Genomic DNA, 23,358 nt, shown 5'->3' with positions numbered 1-23,358 from the left:
AATCAGGTGAGTGTGCTCTGTTTTGTGCTCTCTCCCAGGGAAAACACAGGCAAATGGGCACCCCACTCCCCTCTTTGTTGCACATGGTACAATAGAAAAAAAGGACATTGTGTAATTACACAATCTGGCAACATGTTCTCTCTCAGCTGTTTCTTGCTAGCAAATATTCTAGCACTGGAGACATTTATGTGCCTACCCACTTTTTCATTTTACTTAATCACTTTGGTGTGACTGAGCTTTAACCCCCTGCTGCTGTACTTCTCTCTTGTAAGGTCAGGTCATGAGGTAAGGACTGGGAACCAACTGACATGGCTTTTGGTCACATGTTGTGATAATGTACCTCAGTAAAAGGTGGGTACCTTACTGAATCTGCATATTGCTCAATTATTGCATGAAGTACACATACAGTTTATCTGGTATCACCATATTAAGGAAATTAGGTGCTAAAAAGCCATTACGTAGTTTTCTGATTTATTTTGGATCTGGTTTCTGTCTCTGAAATCCTACAATTACACAAACTTACTAGCAAATTCTACTCAACAATCACCACCTAAGAAAATTGGTGCATGACAAATTGCACCACTGAATTTTTTTGGAAATATGAATAACTTACATTTATAGGAATGTTACAGACCTTGTATACATGTTGCAAATGTTTGTCATGTCTACAAGCCACCATACACTCTGCTACTGAACCATTTACTGGTTGATCTGGCCGATAACTGCGCAGGGAATGGTCGCAACAGAGCAGCAATTCTCACCCTGTTGGGCATGAGAAATCTTCCAGCATTCCTGACAGAAGCAACGATCGCTGCTCGGATCTGACAGACAAGAGACAGACCAATAATCTGTCAGTGTTTTGGTGCGTTTACACTGTAATACCACGGGACGATCAGGTAACGATCGTTATCTGATAGTCCTGCATGTGTTGGATGATCGTTATCAAATATCCAACACATGCATGTTTGGCACCTACGACTGTAACGAACCGCGAACCTATAGTAAACAGGCTTACCTGGTCGATATCGACCAGGTATGCCAGCTTGCACGGACTACGGCCAATGGTCGAAAACGGCCATACGTGGCCGCGCATCGAGCATCGTTTGCAGGGGCCAGAAGCTGTCAGATTTTAATGATGACGATAGGATCATTAAAATCTGACAGCTTATCTGACCATGTGTATGCACCATATGGCAATGTCAGATAATTGATCTGTCGGATGGAGAATTTGAGCTCACAATGTATGGCCAGCATAAGCTTTGCACATAGAAGTTTCATCACGTTTTGCTACCATAAGACACAAAAAGAATAATGGTAACTATGATTCTTAACATCATACCTTCATAGGCAACACATAGGGGGGGGGGGGGGGGTTCTGGTTGCCTGGAAACCCCCCTCCCCCGCCCACACCATGGCAACAATACAAATACCACAATACATGGACTGGCCACACTCGCTCTACAATAAAGCATTCGGAAAACTCCCTCTAGAAATCCTGTTTGCCACTGATATCTTGCAGACGACACCTTCTACACCAAATTACAGGAGCTTTCAGAAATGTCCCCGATTTCATAATAGATACAAGTATAATTTCACCAAAGACAGAGGTTATCCAACAGAGAATGGGTAAAGCAGCTGTTTTCTCCTATCCATACTGTAGGGCTTGGCTCGACAAGTTTTAAAAAAAAAAAGACTAGTAGCCAGCTTAAGCATTTAGGAGTCAGTCTACTGTCTGGAACCAAAATATATGAAAACACCACTCATGCTTCTGAGGCTTTCCCACATACCATCAAACCATGATACATGCCCGTCTCCAGTGGCCAATTCATACCACCCCACAGTGCTTCAAATACATTGTATGCCGCACTGTAGTGCCTCCAGTACATACTATTCCACACCGTAATTACCCCAATACATATGCCACACCACAGTGCACTCCAATACAAAGAATGCCGCACTACATTGCCCCTAATACAAAGTATGCTGCACCACAATGCCCCCCAATTCAAAGTATGCTGCACCACAGTTCCCCAAATTCAAAGCATGCCACACCACAGTGCCTCCAATACATAGTATTCCACATTGCAATTACCCAAATACAAAGTTTGCCGCACCACAGTGCCCCCAATACCAAGTATGCCGCACCAGAGTGCCCCCAATACTAAGTATGCCACACCATTATGCCCCCAGTACAAAGTATGCCGCACAAGAGTGCCCCCCAATACAAAGTATGCCGCACCACAGTGCCTCCAATACACAGTATTCCACATCGTAATTACCCCAATACATACTATGCCATACCATAGTGCTCCCCAATACATAGTATGCTCTGCCACAGTGCCCCCAATACATAGTATGTCGTGCCACAGTGCATCCAGTACATAGTATGCCACACCACGGTGCATCCAAAATGGGTCTAATTTAAATTAATGTGTATACGGAGGCAAGGCTGCTGTCCCTGCACCTGCTTCCTGGGCCGGGGATCTGAGAAACCAGCAGAATGACTTGGGTGGGTCTCATTGACTCTTCATAGGTGGGCAAGGTACTTGTAGCTGGGCAGCTGCAGGAACACCAGTGAGATAATGTTGAGCTCTTCCTTGTGAAGGTGTCGGACATGGTCTATTAAGGAGTACTGGGAGGCTGTCTCATTAAGCAGCACCAGCCCGCTGTGGCTGGCTAGAGTACATTCTTGCTCTGCAGGAAGTAGCCAATGGCAAAGGGCACCTGCAGTATGAGCAGTCTGGAGAGCTTCTTGGCAAACAAGCCTACACTGTCCAGCAAGTGTGTGAGGGCAGCCAGCAGCATTTGGTCTGAAAGACAGTCACACAGCAGCCCTCCTCCAAGCACAGCAGGTCTCCACGACATCAGCCTGCCTAGGACTCTGCATTGCTGTGGCCAACAGGGACCTCCCGTGAAGCCCAGCACTGTCCTCTTCTCTACGAGTCCCGGAGCTAGCCTTGCTTGCGATGACAAAATGGAGGTAGGAGGCAGCTGGGGAAATCATCAGAGCGGTGCTAAAGCTGTAAGGAGAGCCAGGCCAAGGTGCAGATACTCATCGGCGCTGCGTGTGTCCTGCAGGAACCGTGCAAATCTTAAAAACGAGTGCTACCTGTACTGTAGCAGCATATATGTTCCTCCAATCAGAAAACGGAGGTGGGTCCTCATTCTGCATGACTACCGCTGAATGAGTTAGCCAAGCAGTGTGGAGTGGACGAAGCAGAGTTTTGTTTCTAAATAAAACCTTGCTCTCGTCACTAACGGTCCGGAGTCTCTGCAAATCCGGTTGCCAGGTGTAAAATCTTAGCCGACCTGGCAACCAGGATTTGTTGAGCCCTGCTGTAGGGGTTACCTGCTAGTTTCCTTTACCCAAATTCAACTGCTCCTGAAGGATTTCTGACATTTTCATAAAGGTTGTATTTAGATTAGTTAAGGAAATGTGAATAAAAGACCTAAATTTGTAAGATGTCTCAATACACACTTATTTCCTGGAGCAGATATCCAAAAAGTAGAAGTATGAGCATACAAGGGATCATATTGAATCTACTATACGAGTACCCGGTTTTTACGGCTTCTCAAAAAGTTCTCTTTAAAAACACGCAAAATAAGAATGCCACCTGCAAAGTGACAAGCATTTGAACCACTGTCATATAGCTCTCAAAAGCTGGTCACCTGCTACCTTAAAAGTCGGGGGAGGGAGGGCTAGTATGATGAGTGATGAATAAACAAGAGTTGTCTTACTTGCTGTGCCATGCATAACTAGGGTATTAGTACAAATCCAATATTGTAAAAGCATTAAAAAAAGCACTGACGACATCTTCTCTTAATATTCTTTAGAGATTAATGGGAAGGTCAATAATGTCTATAGCCAGAGATAGCAGCAGAACGGGTCCATATATGAAAAAAGACAAGGGGAAACAGGTGTTGTGAAAGCTGCCTGTATAGTAATTTGTGATGATCACACTGTCCCTTGTAGCTCAGTTCCTGCTGTATTAGTTATACATAACAGTACATCCTTTGTTTTGTAAAAGCAAAACAGACATTACTGTACATAAGATCCCTCCTGACCTCCCTTGGGACAGAGGAAGGAAGAATGAGGTTTATGGATCTCACTGTGTATCAATTTGTTTTCCAGACTGATGCAAAAAATATGAGATATGGTAAGAACTTACCCTTGTTATCTCTATTTCTACGAAGTCCATAGGGTTCCACAGGATACCTTGGGGTATAGGTGTGACGTCAGTCGCAGGGCACCAAAGAGTTAAGCTTTCAGCCTCCCAGGATGCACTAGGTCCCCCTCCTATACCCCGCCCCCGGGCCAAGGCACCTCAGTTAGTTACCAAGCCATAGGCCGGAGGAGGAGAAGGAAGAGAGAGAACAAAGATCTGGACACATACAAGAATCACATTCTCACCAGAGGGAGACGGAAAACCGGTGACCAGAGCAAAGCCCATCTGCAGCACAGGTGCGACAGGGCGGGAGTCCTGTGGAACCCTATGGACTTCGTAGAAATAGAGATAACAAGGGTAAGTTCTTACCATATCTCATATTTTCTACTTCAGGGTCCATAGGGTATCCACAGGATACCTTGGGGATGTCCCAAAGCAGTATCCTTTAAGGGTGGAGACGCTCCTGTGCAGAAAGGAGAATCCGCCGCCCGAAGGAAGCATCCTGAGAGGCGAAGGTGTCAAACCTGTAATACCTCACGAAGGTATGGACAGAAGACCACGTAGCAGCCTTGCAGATCTGAACTGCCGAGGCACCACGTCGAGCTGCCCACGAAGGACCCACAGACCTAGTGGAATGAGCCTTCAGAGAAGGAGGGACCGGTAGGCCTTCATGAAGATAAGCTTCAGAAATAGCCATACGGATCCAGGCTGCCAAAGTTTGCTTTGAAGCAGGCCAACTCTTTTTACAGAAGCCATAGAGGACAACAAAGCGTCCGACTTCCTAAACAAAGAAGTGCGGTCAACATAAGTCCTTAAGGCCCGCACAACATCCAAAGAGGCCTCACCCACGGAAAGACCCGGTGAGTTAAAGGCCGGAACAACTATTTCCTCGTTAACATGAAACTGGGAAACAACTTTGGGAAGAAACTCGGGCCGAGTGCGGAGCACTGCCCTGTTCCCATGAAAAACCAAGAAAGGGGGGTCTACAAGAAAGAGCCCCTAACTCAGAAACACGTCTGGCTGAAGCAACGGCCAGAAGGAAAACAGTCTTAGCTGTTAGCCATTTAATATCCACTGAGCCCAGTGGTTCAAACGGCGGTCCTTGGAGAGCCCTCAGGACCACAGCCAAATCCCAAGGCGCCACAGGTGGAACAAAGGGCGGCTGAATACGGAGAACACCTTGCATAAAGGTGCGCACATCCGGGATTGTAGCAATCCTACGGTGAAACCAGACAGATAGGGCCGAAACCTGTACCTTCAAAGAAGCAAGGCGAAGCCCATGATCTAGTCCCGCTTGCAGGAAGGCGAGAATCCGAGACAGACGAAACTCCCGCGGTGCATAACCTCTCGGTCGACACCACTGGAAGAACATATGCCACACGCGATGGTATATCCTCGCGGAAGACGGTTTCCGAGCTCGTAACATGGTACGCACCACAGAGCTGGAAAACCCCCAGGACCTCAGCATGGCCGTCTCAACAGCCACGCCGCCAAAGACAGCCGAGTCAGGTCCGGGTGAAGACAAGGACCCTGAGACAGAAGGTCCGGTCGTAGCGGCAACCGCAGAGGACTGTCCACGGACAGACCACCGCTCTGCTGCGGTCCGCTGTCCCAGGGGGTAGTGGAAGCGCAGGTTGGTCGCCTGGCTCCACGCTGCAGCCAGTCCCCAGGGAGCCCCCTGCCTGGGGACTTAGGACCATGTGATCAGCGGGGACCCACCGCGGAACCCCGCTGCTTACCTCTGTCCCCCTTGAATCCGGCCATGGTCCGGAACATCTGGGGTCACCGCTAGCTGTGACCCCAGACGCCCACCAGCATCCCCGGATCAGTACCGGCGTTCTGGTACCGGCGGGGTGTAGGGAAGACAGCATGGACGTCAGGACTGACTGTCCATGCTGTTCATCCAGATGTGCAGCCACAGCTGCATGAAGAAAAAGCTTCAGGGGCTCTTCTAGCCCCCACTCCAACAGGTGCACCCGACTCCGGCCGGGCACCAAACTAAACTGAGGTGCCTTGGCCCGGGGGCGGGGTATAGGAGGGGGACCTAGTGCATCCTGGGAGGCTGAAAGCTTAACTCTTTGGTGCCCTGCGACTGACGTCACACCTATACCCCAAGGTATCCTGTGGATACCCTATGGACCCTGAAGTAGAAACATAACTTAAGAATATCCATCAAATTTATTAACAGATAGGAAAAACAATGTATACAACATCCCCATTTAGAATAATATTTTAGCCCAGCATGACCAGGTTTTAAAGTTCACCATTAATCGTTAGGAATTTTCTGTACAAATGTGGTAATTTCTTCTTTAGTAGCTGTGGTGGGTTCAGTACGATTTGATGACGTCAATCCAATTAGTAGCAATGGGGGCGTACAAAGGGCAGCAACGGCACCCAAACTCGCACCCCTTGCGGCCCCTTCTTGCGCTGCACACGCACATTTTTGTATGCAGCCCTATGGTAGTTGTGAACAAAAGTCAGTGAGTCCAGCGGTACCATTAGTGCAGTATATAGCTGCACTTACACCGCGAGAGGACTCACGGCTAATTGGATTGCCCCCATAATGTTACATTTTACTTAATATCAATATAATAATATAATTGTACCCCTCTGAATCAGCTTGTTCCACTGCAAAATTTGATTAGCATACAAATGTCATAGCTACTTAGCATGTGTGTGGTATGCTAGGTCAGACAGTTCTCATGTCAACATGCACTCGAATGAGAATGTCGACATGTTCGAATTGTTGATGTAGTTGAAGCATGCGCTTAGCATGTCGAAATTCATCATGCATACATGATAGAATGTCAACCTAACATCCCTGGTGGCCCAGCGTTTACTTACTTGGTCCCGGAAGCAGCTGTATCTCCAGCGTCTACTACAGGGTGAATTCTGGGGGAGTGATCTAAGACATCGGCGTTCTGGGAGGTATACCTGCCATATGCCTAACCCCTACCTCGAGTACCTATCCCTATACCTAAACGTCTGCATTCTCAGAATGACGACATTCCACATTGCAACAATTTAGATGTCAACCTGGTGCATGTCGACATGACAAATGTCAACCATGTGACTGGATAACGCTCAGCTTATCCACTTAGGCTACACAAATTCCTACAGTATCGCATCAACTTTCTTCCAATAGTCACCTCAGGCGTATTTTGCATTTATTATTGCGGTTTTAAATCCCATGGGCAAAACCGCCAACAATTGACGGCTTTCAATAGCTGCCACTTAGTAAATATTCTACTCCATCCTCTTCTCCTAAGTTTTACAATTTTGAGCCACTAGCACCTCACCATCAACGATGACACTGTAGTTAGCTCTAATAGAACAGTCCAAAATGTCCCTTTACAGGCCAAAAAGGAAATCACCAGCAGTGCTTCAAGGCTACAAACAGATAATTGTATAGTACTTAATAAAAATCTTTGGGGGTGATTCAATTGTTTTTTTGATGAGAAATGGGTGCCTGACAGAGCAATTCAATTGTTTTGAGAGTCCAAAGCAGCTAAACCAATGGGCACAATGCAAAAAGTGTCTTTTAATGCCCAAATGATCTACTTTTCGCACATTTCTGCTCGCTACCTCAGGAGGGTGCGAGCAAAAATGTGGGTTGCTCCGTCGGGCTCCCACCAAGATCGGGCGCATAGAAAGCAAATGAATTCCCCCCCCTTTGTGTTTATCAAATTCAAACCACTAAGCTTACGAGAAATAGTCACAATGGACATCAAAGGGAAGTTGTTTAAATGTTCAGCAGTGGCAAAATGTAGAAAATAAAATGTAACCTATCCCCAAGTGATTATCCAGAGCATTATAGTGCTGATACAGATTTGAACGTATGACCGCTTGCGTAGAGATTTTCACTGTTCATGTTCACAAAGTGAGTGCAGCGGCTATACAGAGTCGTATCCAATTTCTGTGCAGTGACCCTTACAACCAGAAAAGCAGTACTGGGGTGTGACAAAGCATTCGCAAAGTTCAATAAGGACATGTTACCGCATGCAGATCTCCACATAAGCAAATGTATGCCCATTAGGAGGCGTATCTTTTATACACAATACGTTTTAGATGCAAGCGCACACTGATGATTATGACGATAGTATTAAAGCAGGTGCATATGCTACTCACACAGAAGCAGTCCATTAAAGTAGCCCATTAAAGAGCAGTAATGCACCTACACTGTCTCTTACTCCACAGTCCAGCATCCTATGCGCCTACATAGATTGTTCCTTTTCCCAGACACTAATACACTTAACGTAATGTGCAAGTTTGTATTGCCGACTTCCATTTGCTCAAGTGAATCAAATGACTGATACTGAACACTTACTGTCCCTCACACATCCAGCTAACAAAAGAATAAAAAAATCAATCCCATAGGTTGGATCAGGGATAAGTGTAAAATAAGGTTTAGAACACAAGAAACTGCTGATCATAAGCCTGGGGCATGTACAGCCCTTGGATTGACCATTGGCAGGTTTGACAATTACTGAGAGGAATCCGCTACAAAAAAAAATAATAATAAGTTTTTCCTCCACTCCATTAGGCATTATTTAAATTGTCTGTTGTGTGTAGGATTTCATGTAACACAGAGTTGTGATGATCCTTCAGAATCAATGTGTGGTTCTGAAGATCACTGAGCAGGCTCCTTCCAGTACATACAGAAGTGTCCACATACATCTATCCTCCATGCGCTACAAGCCATGCATAACGCGGGAGCTCCGTGTACCTCAGTAGCGCTGAGCGTCTTCCGATTGTCTTTTTACCTTCAAATGCGTCTTATTCACATAGTGATGCGAAAAGCTAGCTCAGCAGCTTCTGCTGATTAAAATGATATGCATCATGCCTATGTTCTCTGTGCGTCTGTAGGTGTATCTGCATGTGAAATGCTACGTTACACTGTCAGCTGCTGTAACATGGTAACAGAGTTGGCATGCAGATACACCCGCAGACGCACAGAGAACATAGGCATGATGCATATCATTTTAATCAGCAGAAGCTGCTTGTGCTACCTATTCACGTCACTGTGTGATTAAGACTAGGCGCGACTAGTAGGGCTGTTTAACGCACAAGGAGGCTAGATGTATGAGGACACATCTGTAGGCTGTTCATGCTAATCAATTTGTCCAAAATACGGCATATAAGAGGAGAGTATAGAGGTAATATACATCTGTGATACAATTAATGTAAACAGATAATTTAGGTATGTGCTACCTAGCGTTCCCGCTAGGCTATTACTAAAGGGCAGAAAGCACCCTGCCCTCCAGCGCAGCGCCCCGTTGAAACAGCCTGCGGGTTCTGTCCCGTCCCGCAGGTGGGAAAAACGGCGGTGAAGCGGTCACCGCCGGGGAATGGATGCCGTGCGCATGCACCCGGCATCCATTCAGTGTGACCGCACTGCTTGGGGGCTGCCCGGCATGTCCTTAAGAGTGATGAAAAGGGGACACGTCAAAGTCACGCCCCCTTTTCGGGACCTAGAGTGAACACTAGCTGCCTGTTAGGATAAAAGGCATATGGGCAGTTTTGTGTAGGCTGCAGGTTGGTTATAATAGTAAGCCATGAATACAGTAGGTCTACAGTAGGAAGGTCTAAAGTGGAATTTCACAATCCAGGAAGGGAAAAAAAATAAGACATCACTCCTAAGCTGCACTAGAAGCAGACCTCATGACAGAGGACCACATATCTGCAGCTATGTTGTTTAGAGAATACTCCCCTACTTCAAAATATACTTTTCTTTTTTTAGACTTTGAATCTCCAGAAAATTACATTTAGGTTGCTTTTTTTTCCTCACAGAGCACTAAAATAGCAGTAAGCTGAACTGAAGGCAAAAATGTGTTTATTTTTTATCTATCATCTTCCCCCTAACCATAACCAAGAAATATATTGTAGAGTGTTGCTATTAATCCACATTTCCGAAACAGCAATAAGTAGGATTCTACTCAAAGGTTTCCATATTAAAATCTGCACTTGATAATGAGAATGCATTTTTTTTCACATTTTGTGTTTGAATGAAACACAAATCGTGTTTGCATAATATGTAGCTCAAAAAAGGTATGAAAAGAAAAGCAACTTACTGTATTAAAATTAGTTGACAACTGTGTTTATTGATGTCAAGGATGGGGGAGATCTAGTCATCTCTAGATTTCCTAATCCTTTCTGTAGTATAGGGTGTTCTGATCACCAGAAAATAACTACTAATACCCCTTTTACACTGGCCAAATAACCCGGGTAATTGCCGTGTCACCCTAGTCGCAGCTCAGTATAAAAAGGGCCAGGGCTGGATTCCCGAGTTGAGTGACCAGACAATCCAACATTAGTAGCGAGCATGGTTGAACAGGGGATCGATGTTTGAAAGAGAGGACATTTTTTTTCCTGAGGGTGCCCCTGAGTTTATGGAAGCCAGGATAGGGGAGGAAATATTTCCCGGATTTAGGCAAGCTTCCCCAACCCCATTTGAACTCATGCTTGGCAGCTAAGGAGTTAAATACAGTAGATTATTTTATTTTTGGATGGGGTGTCCAATGTAAATAAGTGAAATATTGATGTCTACCCCTCCCTCACACACACTTCTCGTCCTTCTGTACAGCTGCTGAGCTTGTTAAAAATATTACATCCTGTTATTCTCATCAACTTCCTGGGAAGCGCCCGCTGTCTATCCATATCAAATTATAAAATACACACACAATACTAAGAAGGATAAACTACTTAACTTGAATGTAAACTGTTTTTAATAGGCTACGAAAAAGCAAATAAATCATCCTTCACAATGTACTCGTATTAACAGTTAACTTGCAACCACCGAATTTGATTTTTTTCCTACCCTTGCATGCTGGTATGCCTGTGGGAGCAGCTGCCTGACATCCTGACTCTGTATACTAATCATATCAAAAAGAGTTCTACTGTTAAAATGTAAAGGAGTAAAGCACAGGCTGGAATAACTTATTATTGTTATATTACGCAGCATATTCAATATTCATCACCATTCTACCATCTGAACTGCCGTCTATAAAAGCACAACGACCCAGATTACTACAGATGTGTCCTTACATATCTTTGCTGCAGACGCGCTAAAAAGACCCTCTTGGCAAGCCAGGTCCCATGAGACTCTGCTAGTACCGGGCGTCTTTTTTTTTGCCAAAAATGCGTCTAAGTCTACAGACGGGTGCACACAGGTAGACATGTGTCACAAATTAATCAGCACACTCTGCTGGTGTGTCCCAGCTGCATCGCAATGCGAATTAGACGCATTTCCAGCAAAAAAAAAAAAAAAAAAAGATACCAGACACTAGCAGAGTAGCACAGGACCTGGAGGCTCACTCACTCCAGGCAAGTCACGCTGTGTGGCGTATTGATGTATGAGGACACATCTGTACGTGTACATAACAGAAATAGGAAATGTGGCAGGAAACGTGTGGCTTGTCGTCACCGGCCTATATTTTAAAAATATAAAATTATTTGAATCTTTCTTTAAAACAGAATTCTTAATGTCACAATTACAGTTATACAAATACAATCCAGTTAACTGAACACAAGGAAACACATTGAGATACTAAGGGGGGGGGGGGATTCAATTATTTTTTTTGCCTGTTTTTAACTAATAGGCGTCTATCAGAGCAACTCAATTTAACACGCCCAGAAGCACCAGGTTTAGACGCTCAAAACGGCTAAACCCGACTAAACTCCTGGTTTGGGCATCCAAACTACATACTTTACACACGTTTTCTCCCACTTCAGGAGGCTGCGCGAAAAAAATGTGTCTGCAGCAGCTAATGGGCATCTAGAAGACAAAACAACTGAGTTGCTCTTCTAGACACGCATTACTTGAGATGCCCCAAAAAACTATTGAAATTCCCCCCAAAGATTGTCAATATGAAGCAGGTTAATTAGGGCACAACTTGAATTCTGCAAAGTACAGTGTATTGATCATAAGATTCATAACAAATGGAGATAACTGTAGTTGGTACACACTGCAAAAGGGCACAGCTGAGAGAGTAAATAATTCCATTTACAACAAATGTACAAAGTGCAGCGCAGCATACCTTGGTTTTGCACAGAGATAGTCCACCCAGGTTGCATAAAGGTGCTCAGACTCTCCAATATCGGGTAACACTGTGGCCAGATGGAAAGATCTGTGCACTGGTCACATCAATTGTACAATGCCTCTCCCACCACTATTTATTAAAGAACACGTGATTTTGTATCAAGAATACTGCTCAGTTTAGCTTCATTCATGGCATTAATTTATCATGTTTGAGCAGACACCAGCACTGTTTTTATTACATGTAGCACTTTTGGATGTTTGAACATTTGCCTAGAAACACACTTCTCTGCCGAAATGCAACAGAAAGACCTAAAGGGGATAATTCAGGGTTAGGAAAAGTTGGCAATTTTCTCCTGAAGTGCAAACGCAGTTGCTTTTGCCTACAACACACAAATACTGTGCAGCTTTACACACCTATCTCAACTCTAAATCTGCCTTCTCAAATCCCCACCCCCCTTGCAATGCAATATGATTTGGCCAAGGTATAAATTTGCTCCTTACAAGTCCCAAAATGTATTTAACAAGATACGATCAGAATAAACGCAGTGATGGTGCAAAGTCAAGGTGTTTTGTGAAGTGGAAAAAAGTTATGTGCCCTTCCAAATAATGGACTCCCCGAAAAATCTACTCTACACCAATGAACACAGTTTTCAATGACTGCACGAGAATAGCTGCTGTGTTGCACTTACCACTATCTCACTCTACCCAACAACTCCCTTCAGTCAGTGCAAACACCACCATCTAGGAAACCAAGGTGCAGCTCCTCAGTTGTTCTGTGCGTTGTAAATAAGGGAAAAATGTAACTACATTATTTTTAGCAAAATGCTATAAATTCTTGAATACCAGCATATTCCCAATAACCCTGTCATATCCATTTATTGATGGATGCGTACTCTTCTAAACTGTATACTCGTAGGAATGCACCACCATTTGATTCTAAATGTTTAGATTTATTTTAATTAACATAACTAGAGTATACAGTGGACAACATACGGACTTCATTTTGCTCAATGGCGTCTCAACAGGTTTTATTGAATCTAGGCATCGGCAATTGAGGCAGCAAGGGTTATGGGTGAATAAAGTATGACTTCTATAATGTCTGTAGAATAAATAGTGCACAGTATTTTGCCATTTTATCATCTAATTCATGCAATTAATGATTGCTTTTGGACAGAGGCAGTGGGGGATGATTGTAGTTGAGAAAAAAAACCTCAAGCATGTCAGATGCTTTTCCGGATTAAATTCCCACACGACTTAGATCTTTTAATCAGATGCTGCAAATGGGATTAAGGACTGCTGAAAGTTCCCGATTCCAGATGTTCTGTTAGAATTAAAATTCAATTTCTTGATTTTATTTTTTTTCCTTTGTGCATTGAAAAAATGTATAACAAATATAGGGTACACAAAACAGTAATCTAGATAGAGGATCAAAATAGGTCAAATAAATTAGATATATTAAGAGAAAAACATTTAGACAAGAATATAAAGCAGACAAACAAAGGGTTAAGTAAGGATAAGTAAGGGGGGGGGCATTAAAATCAATCTTGGAGAGGGGCGGTGAGCTTTATAGTAGTTAGCCCATCTGGCAACCACACCAGGCTGGGCTTTCCCTGACATGGTCACAATCAGAAACGCCTGCTGGGCGGCTGCTGGAAGATAATATTCCTGCAGTCGCATGTATCAGAGGGACCTCCAGGCCCCTCTGCACCCAAGTTTCTTCCTTCCCCAGTGTCTGCCAAGCAGCCGATCACTTCTGATTGGCTGATTGGGCAACCTGGCAGCACCCCCCACTAAGCAGCTGCCGGGGAAATGTAAATCAAGCAGTCCTCACCCACCCCGTGTATACCTGGTGGCTGCAGAGAGGAGCAGCCGAAGAGAAAATGTAAAGTTGCCATGTGCCAATTATGAATGTCCCAATATATCATCAGTTGATGTTATAAAATCAATATTAAATGTTATGTGCTTAAAAAAAATAAAAAAAAATTTAAATATGTTCTTGACCTAATTCAATCATAAAAAACCCCCCAACAAAGAAATTAGCCAGTTAAGTGGTTAAGATAGTTATGTCATTTACGTTCCTCCTCAGAGATCCACCCTTAGCTGCTGGGTTTGGAAGGTTGCCATGTATACGTGATTGTAGTTTTGTTTAACTGGAAAAACATCAGTGGGAAGTGAGGCAGCCAAAAGCACCATCATTTCCAATAATACATATGTCAAAGCTAAAAGGAACAGTTATGCTGCATCTACTAGATTAGAACACACACACACACACACACACACACACACACACACACACACACACTCTTTGGATTGTGGGAGGAAACTAGGGCTCCCTGAAGACAGCCACACTTCCACACAGATAGGGCCCTGTTGGAATTGGGAAAATAATAATAATAAACCACTGCACTAGGTAAACATAAATTATAAGGTCTGCTCTCTGTCAGATAAAACAATGAGGCTCAGATGTATTAAAATACAATAAATATAATAGGAAAAAAGACAACTTGAAAATATGTCGCTTGATAAGCTTATCATGGGTTTTTTAAGTTAAGTTTTCTTTTTTACATTGCATTGTACATATTTATTACCAGTAAAGGTATAATTTACTTCAACTTAGCCTTATTGTATCACCTGATAGAGACCACTTTAAGTTTACCCAATGCAGTTTTTTTTCTGGTTACATTTTTTGGGGAAGGTTTGGCGGTATGCAATCGGGAAGCCGGCGAACGGAAGCCCGACAGCCGGCTTCCCGACTGCTTTATCCCGGCGAGGGTTAAATGACAGGCGTCTAATTCTAGATGCCTGTCATTTTCCCGATGCAGGGAGACTGGGGAGGGTTAGGTTTAGAGCTCCCGTGGGGGACTTAGGGTGAGGCATCCCCCCGGGAGGTTAGGGTTAGGCTAGGGGGAGGGAGGGTCAGGGTTAGCCACCCCCTGGGGGGACTTAGGTTTAGGCAGCGGGGAATGGGGGTTAGGTTTAGGCACTGGGGCGAAGGTTAGGGTTAGGCAGCCCGTGTCGGTCTACCGCTGCCGGGATTTGAACCGCCGGACTTGTGCCCAGCGGTAAATTGAATGTATTACGTTTTGGCCCATACTTCCGTTTCACTAGATGCAAGTAAACTAATACACACTAATCTAAATTGTGCCCAGGGTTTATGTAGTGATTTTTAGATCTGTTTTTTTTCCTGTAGGAATTGAACTTAGGACTCCAGCCCTGTAAAGAAGCAGTGCTGACTATTGGGACACCCAAAATAAAAAAAACGTTTATTTTATTGTCTTGGCTATTGTAAGTGAGTGCATAAGTAATTACAATATGCGCACAGCACAGTATGGAAACAATCACATCCTCGCAAAAGCAGATAACCATACCCTCTTGTTGGAAGAGAGAGATCCCAGTGTATGTAGATATATGTATTGGTGCAAGCGGCCAAGCAATGGTATACATGGGTCAGTTTTGTGAAAACAACTGTATTACAATTTTTTTTTTTTTTTAGTAGAGACAGGGTAATGGGAAACATTATCTGGGAGGGCAATTATTTACTACTTAAAGAAAGCTTAGAATTGCAGTGCTTCAGATCATGTGTTGTTTCCTTTTAATAGAACACACCAAAGAGACCCCTGGGAATTGTAATGAACAAAGCCTTGCTAGGCAAAAGATCACATTCCAAAAAAATGACAGTCACCTCAGTGAACAGGAAAAACAGATACCGCACAATAAAGGCTTCACTTGGAGTTTCAGAAGAACATTTTTCCGCCAATTCCTGCTTGCACAGTAATGAAAATGTAAACTTGGCTGATGGAGACCATGAGCCACGTAGGATAGAAAATAAATGTATTGGAAAATACAAGGACAAATGTAAAAATTACAAAGAGATACATTGCATAAATGTATCTTAAGTTAGATTTAGCCCATTAATGTCCATCAACTACTGTATATCAAAGTGGATCCCTGATAGGCATAAATAAATGGAGCTTAATAAGCAATAGTCAAATGACAAAAGCTTGTGCTGAACCAGAGAGAACGAGGGTCCTGAAAGTGTATATGACCAATTCTGGCTCATAGTAGTCCTGCTTCATAAAGCAGGGGATACGGGGGTAGATGTATGAAGCAGTGAAAAGGTTGGAGAAGTGTACCAGTGGAAAAGTTGCCCATGGCAACCAATCAGCTTTGAGGTTGCATTTATCAAATACATTCTATTAAAGGGTAGGTAGAAGCTAATTGGTTGCCATGGGTAACTTCTCCACTGGCACACTTCTCCACTCTTTTCACTGCTTCATACATCTACCCCAATGTACAGTAGAAGCTCACTCTAATAATTGTAGCCCATTTACAACCTGTAACCCTTGTTGCAAATTACCTGAAGACATTAAAATAGTCATAGTCTGCTGCTCCACTCTGTCAGTCCTTCCACTGGTTAGCGGTTTTCTACCGTGTGCAATACAAAATACTTTTACTTACACATAAGACTATTAATCAAACCACACCATTCATCCCTTCACTTATCTCAAAATATCTCCCAACCCGACCTCTCCGTTCAGATCTGTATCTCTCATCCACACGCATTACTTGCTCCCCTTCACGGTTACAAGACTTTTTACGGGCTGCATCCACTCTGTGGAATGCCCTCCCACGTACAACAAGAAGACTTTCCGCTAGTCTCCAAACCTTCAAGCGTTCCCTGAAGACTCACCTCTTCAGACAAGCTTATCAGATTCCAGAACCGCCCACATAACCTTCATAGCTTCCATATCTAATTACATCCCCTTTCGCAGTCAACACATAACCTCACACATTTTCTTTCTTTCACATCCTCCTGACCTTTGGCCGACATTCCTGTGTGACTGGATCATACAGCCCACCAAGAACCTCTGCAATCTGCCTGGACCAATATGTAATATGTAGCACATATCCTTGTGTATCAATGCCTATTTCCCTATAGATTGTAAGCTTGCGACCAGCTATGTCTGTCTGTTATTACCCAGGTTTGTTCCATTAATGTTTCCAATTGTGAAGCGCAACGGAATACGTTGTGCTATATAAGAAACTGTTAATAAATAAAATGTATGAAAAAAAAAATAGTGAGGCATGTCATAGGTTAACAAATTTTAAACTTATGCTGCGTACAGACGGTACGATTAAACAGGACGATATGAACGATAACAATATCGTTCTACCGTTATCATTCATATCGTCCTGTTTCTGGCCCCCTCAAACGACCAAATGATGGTCGATGCGCGGGCACGCGCATATCTATATCGACCATGGCCCGTGCATGCAGGCCAACATGGTCGATATCGACCATGTTTACTATAGGGACCCACAATCGTTGCTCGCGGGTCGTTATAGTAGTTGGGGGGGGGTTGCTGCATTGTTCGATCCAGCACATGCAGGACGGTGAGATAGCAATCGTTGTCTGATGGTCTGACCGTGTGTACCCTCCATAACAGCGCAGTCAATAAAAAGGGTCCTCTGCCCTTTATACCATCTTAGCATGTACAGCACATTACTTTTTAAATTAAAATGCATGGGTCTTCAAATCCATAAAATGGTGAGAGAGAGAGAAAGGGGAGGGAGAGAGAGGGGGGGAGAGAGAGAGGGGGGGAGAGAGAGAGGGGGAGAGATAGATATATATATTAGTCAGACTGGTGGCAAATCATTTTACTCTAGTTTCCCTGCTGTTATTCTGTATTATGACACACCAGTACACTAGACAGGTCTATTAGCAGTGCCTGGTATAAATACTTCTTTTATTTATTTATTTACAGCAAATCCACACCCTTCCTTGTAAAAGCAGGTGAATGGGTGTAACATCACAGAATGATAAGTGTTCTGGGGTCATGAAGTGTTATACCATTAGAAATGACCCTGTGATTGGTTTCTCTCATCTTTCCTTCAATACAAAAATGATGCTGCAACACGGACGACTCTGGTCTGATGGTACATTCAAACCTTCAAGTTAAAATATATATATAGCTATCTGCTACTACTATGGGGAATAATGGTCATATTGACAGGTAATGTTCTATAAAGCATAGTGATCATACCACAATGAAAATCAAGCCTGAAACAGCTGTGCCAGGTTATAAAGTATGTATTATATTTTTATATTTGCCTGATGGGGACTGCAGTGGATCTAAAGCAGAAGGGAAATCCTATGTTCCTTATAGGGGGAAGCAAAAAATGTTGACTTGGCAAAGTAGCCATTCTTGACCCATTACAAATGGTTAGAATATCAGAGGTGAGGGTAATAAACTTAGGTCCCATTGATGGATAAATAAATGTGGTTTAATATAAGGACAGAGGGCGGCACAAACCCGGACGGACTTGGGATTCTTTGTATACATGCATAATCGGAGCACAGGAGCAGTGGGAACAATTTTAAACAAAGTATCACCCTAAAAGCAACAGGCTTCTGTCAGGGTGGTTACAAAACCTCAAAGAAAACAAAGACAAGTTGGTACTCAATGAAGGCAGGAGGCATTTTAACAGCAAAATAGATCTTCTTTTAGGGAATACAGGCAGTCTCAAAAATTAAAATAAGGTAGTAAATATTTTTTTTTAGCAAAAGAGGCTGCAAAAAGGCTCAGGCTGGAGTGAAAATGGCAAGCTGGTAGGTGTATGAGGAAAAAAAGATAAGGGTCAAATCACAACTGAATGCAGTGTAACACATGCGTCATACGAGTTTTGCAAACGCACAGTAGCAAAAAAAAAAAAAAAATCACTCAACTCTGAACATTGGCATTGTGTGCGGCTCAGAGACAGATTTGTATTGTGGTTCTTAATTTCAGCCCAAGTCCAGATTTCTATACAGAAATACAAACTGATGACATGAAACTGGTTCTACATTCTAACACACTTGTTGTTCCACTGCCTATCTTAACAAAATAAAAACAGGTTAATGCTAAATTTTCTTTACACCTCCTTCAATATGCTCAGTGCACCCACACGGCACTGGTTTCATATGCATGCCTGTGAGCTTATACCACAGCAACGGATGCAGACGAGGTTGAATCATTTTGTTTTCTTTCAGGGGATTTTGTTGTTATAATTAGAACCAAGATACAAAATTGAAAGAGAAAAAAATCATATTGCATTATATCTATAGTTTAACTTCTTTACGCAAGAGTAATGTGCAAAAAATACAACTGTGCAAAATCAACTTAGGAAACTGGGCCAAAAAAGATACTATGGCAAAGCATGGTATCTAACCTCAAATAACTACACAATAAAAATAAATCTTACACTGCTTTTGTGATTCAATGGGAACCTCCATGCTTGGAAACGACATAGAGTAATGCCCCACAGTAAGCATCCAGAAATTCATATATTCATCAAGTCATTCAAATATCATTTGCTCCTTTCGGATGAGGCAAGTGTTACCTTCGTCTTTTATATTAGTGTATTACAATAGAGATACAGCTCTATTTTAGAGTGCTGCTCTGTAAATTATTCAAAAACATAATGTTAACACTGTGAGGCTTGGAGACACTATAACTACGGCATCTGTTATCTGCAAAAATAAGTCAATGACTGGAAAGTGTAAGGTTTAATGCTTTATCAGGGAAGTAGTACGAAGTTGCTATAGTTTTGCTGATGAACACTACACATTGCACTACAGAAAAAGACTTCTTCAATAATGGTATGCATACCTCAAACATACACAAAGAAATTTAAGTGCCAAAAAAATTAGGATACAGCGATTCTCTACACATAACATTAAACGGTAATAAAAAATATGCTTAGTGAAAGCAGTCCCTAAAGTTACTTACCTAGAGTCTAGCATTCATTCTACCTACCTGCATGCATGCAATGCTCCCACAGGCAGTGTGTTCTCTGTGGGCAATATACTGCCTATCTGTAAAAAGATGGCATCTGGAGGAGCAAGGAGAGGCTAGTAAGTATGCTGTGGGGAGTAGATGTGGATGCAGGACTTTGGAAAGTCTGAATGCTGGATCCCAGGCAAGTAACCATTAGGAACTGGGTCTCACTTTGGATATTAAACTGAACTTTCCATTTGGATTAAATTATCCTGCTGCAAGTGAAATTCTAAAAGGCACTTTGGAATTAAATCTTTTCTAACCATTACATAAAATACATATGATATTTTAGCAAAACTATTTAACTCTCACCTGTATCTTGGCGAAACTGTGCAAGTGTTGCAATATCAATTATATATGGAGCTAACTTTGGATCAATTTGTCCAAGCGAGATACTGTTGCTGTTTCCAAGAGCACGTGTATTTTTCTGCTGCTGATAAGCCTGCATACATTGTTCTATATAATTGCTCACTTTGCCGCTGTATGGTCTCCATTTGCTGAGCTCATCTTGCCATTCCCAAACAGCGACGGCTAGAGATCCAGCACTCCACTGACTTGTCACTGTAGGAGGTCCAGATGGTCCTGCAGCTCCCCCAGTTTGGGATGGGCCAGCTGCCATTGTAGAGGGCTCAGAAGTATTCTTCCCCCAAATAAAATCAAAGTGCTCTAATGTTTAAAGGGACTTTCTATGAACAGTGATGATTCCTTCACGTACCATCTTCTCAGCCTTCAAAAAATATATTAGAATGATATTAACTGATAGAAACATCAACAACTTTGCTTAACTTGCAAATACTGCCATCTCCAAGTTCCCAGGCTAGAACAGACAACACACATCATCATCGTTAGTTATAAGTCGCCCAAAAACCTGCGCTATTGGACACATCTTTTACGCAACATGCAAACCAGAAGTCTAAGTTATTTAGAAGTTTAAGTCTAAGAGGCATTATTTATATATTGCATACCTACATTTTTATTTTAACAGACAATAAAAGAACTAAAATGACCACCTCAGTATAGAATGTCTAAAGTAAAAGAACGTTTCCAAATCCTGCAATTTTTGTAGCCCTGAATTAACATCCTCACTTTTCATACCAGTCATCTTATTTCCACTTGTACCCTGCTTGTTGTTATTTACATAGACTGTACAGGAGAATAAAAGTGAAACATATAATCACCTGGTAGTCACATAGACAAGCACATGGGAAAGGGGGTAGCAGTTTCTCAACCATAAAAACTGAAGATGCTTATTTAAAAAAGAAATGATTTTGCACTGCAAATTCCTAGCACTACAAAAAGATCCTTGCTGCAATTGAGCACTGTCAACTTTTCCAGGAAGTACAGAGTCAGACAATGATCATATAAAAGTATAAATTAACAATCCAGATAGTTTAGTTTATGAATATTGCTGTTAACTGCAAGTATACACTAAGCCATAGCAATCAGTATTTCTGCCTAGCTACTACAGTTTATTGCAAATTTACACCTTAAGTGAGAAGCATGTACTCAGTAACATGTCTGGGATTATTGAGTTCCATCTATCATTATTAAGGTTGTAAAACATGTGGTCTGGAAGTTGCTATGGCATTATTCATATTATAACTGGACATAATTATTCACACTATCATCGTTTATTCTGTTTTCTCTGTAGTCTCATATCTAACGAGAAATATTTTAAGAGCGACTTCGTAAAATGACTGTCAAGGTGTGAAATGTGCAATAAAACCAGTAAACAATACGTAATATTGTATTTATCTAGGGTATGCAGTCGGGAAGCCGGCGGACGTAATCCCGAACGCCGGCTTCCCGACTGCTTTATCCCGGCGAGGGTTAAATGACAGGCGTCCGGCGGTAATTCATACGGATTCGTTATCTAGACTGTAATAGCTGCAAAGCTAGTTGCCGAGTTCATGACAGTGGGGCAGATGTACTAAGCTCTGGAAAAGTGATCAATTGCAGAGTGATAAACTGCCAAACATCTCCTGTCATTTTTCAAACACAGCCTGTAACATGACAGTTAGGAGCAGAGTGGCTGGTCGTTTATCACTCTCCAGAGCTTAGTTTATCTCCCCCACAATGCAGCTCCCATTGGCTGTTAGAAGTTTCTTAGCACTAATTACTGTCACATAAACTCCAAGCGCGATCAGCAAACCTGTTACCCTCCCTCTACCGCCCCGGCAAGGAGTGGTGGTGATCATGGTTCCCCGGAGGTGACTAATCACACACCCAGCCTCCACCCCAGAGCTGTTGCTGCTGTCACCCTATAGACGCCCGCAGTGCAGTGAGCCTGTACAGCACGGTATACACCAGCCGTTGTCCGGGAGCACATTACCCGCAGCCACATAACAACAGCGTCAACAGCAGCATTAGCTAGTCCCCCGCACACGGCGCTGTCAGGGACCCTACATGCCCAGCGCATGCAGTGACAGGCCGTACACGGCAGCCTGGTTACAGCGCACTGGTGGGTAAGAGCGTCCCGGCGCCTGCCCTATGATGTCCGGAGCGGCCCCGGTGTGGTGGCGCAGTGTGTAGGGAGGTAGCTCACTCACATGAGCGTTGTCCCAGCTAACAGGAAGCCGTCCTCTCCTCCGCTCCGTGCGCTGTGTCTGGCAGCTCTGTGTACGCTGCACTAGTCTGAGCAAACCCCGACGCCCCCGTGATGTCACCAGCTACGGGAAGGCAGCCGGGACAAACTTCAAGTTCCTCCCAGCGGTATGGAACCATCAGTTACCTCACTTACCTGTTCTACAAGGAAAAGCTTAGAAAGTCATATTGCCTTTAAATGTTATTTTTCAAAGGGATCTTCGTGTAAATCTTTCCCCCTGTGTCTCCTCCAGTCTAGCGATGGACATCGGAAACCGATAATTAGCAACCATCGATGTTTCCGAATTAATGGAAATACTTTTTCCCTCAAAATGTGAAGGTTGTCAGCCATCATATGCTGCTTCCGATTCCCATCTGATAGCTGACTTAAGCTGGCCATACACGGGGCCTGATTCAGACTCGGTTGCAAGCGCTGAGCGCTCGCAACAGGGTCGATGTTTGGCCACTGGGCATGCGCGCGACGGAGCCGGCTCCGTTGTGCACATGCGCGAGACCCGGCTAGCGACGGGTGCTCCGTCGGTCCGTGTCTCGCACCAAAGCGTGCGAGCTGTCGATGGTGAGTGACAGCTCGCCCCGTTTGGTGGGCGGGCCGGGGGGGTCCCGACGGAAGGCTTGCCATTTGGGGGCGGCCCCACTGACATCACCAGTGATGTCAGTGGGAGAGCTTCCGGCTCTGTTCGAGCCGAAAGCTCTCTGGGGCTTGTGGCCAGGAAACCCTACCACAAGGGTCTTG

At 43.6% G+C, this 23,358-nt stretch overlaps 1 protein-coding gene across 3 annotated transcripts in view; it reads right to left on the bottom strand.

Moving 5' to 3' along the window:
• Positions 1–22,849, bottom strand: part of DTX2 (deltex E3 ubiquitin ligase 2) — a 78,850-nt gene extending 56,001 nt beyond the window's left edge. Inside the window, exons 1-2 of one of the 3 annotated variants that reach the window (XM_088449508.1) lie at positions 22,762–22,849; positions 20,334–20,748 (exon numbers count right to left, since the gene is read on the bottom strand). In XM_088449508.1, coding sequence (XP_088305634.1) covers positions 20,334–20,640 — 307 coding nt within the window. In that variant the 5' untranslated portion in view covers positions 20,641–20,748; positions 22,762–22,849. Of the gene's footprint in view, positions 1–20,333; positions 20,749–22,570; positions 22,703–22,761 lie in introns of those variants that run through there. The other 2 variants (XM_088449507.1, XM_088449509.1) reach the window with 2 other exon arrangements.
• Between the last annotated feature and the right edge of the window lie 509 nt (positions 22,850–23,358).

Source organism: Taudactylus pleione, unplaced genomic scaffold (genome assembly GCF_031769625.1).
Source record: "Taudactylus pleione unplaced genomic scaffold, aTauple2 ptg000487l, whole genome shotgun sequence".
NCBI lineage: Eukaryota > Metazoa > Chordata > Amphibia > Anura > Myobatrachidae > Taudactylus > Taudactylus pleione.
Note: the sequence above shows the minus strand (reverse complement) of the source record. Positions and strands in the feature narration are given on the sequence as shown.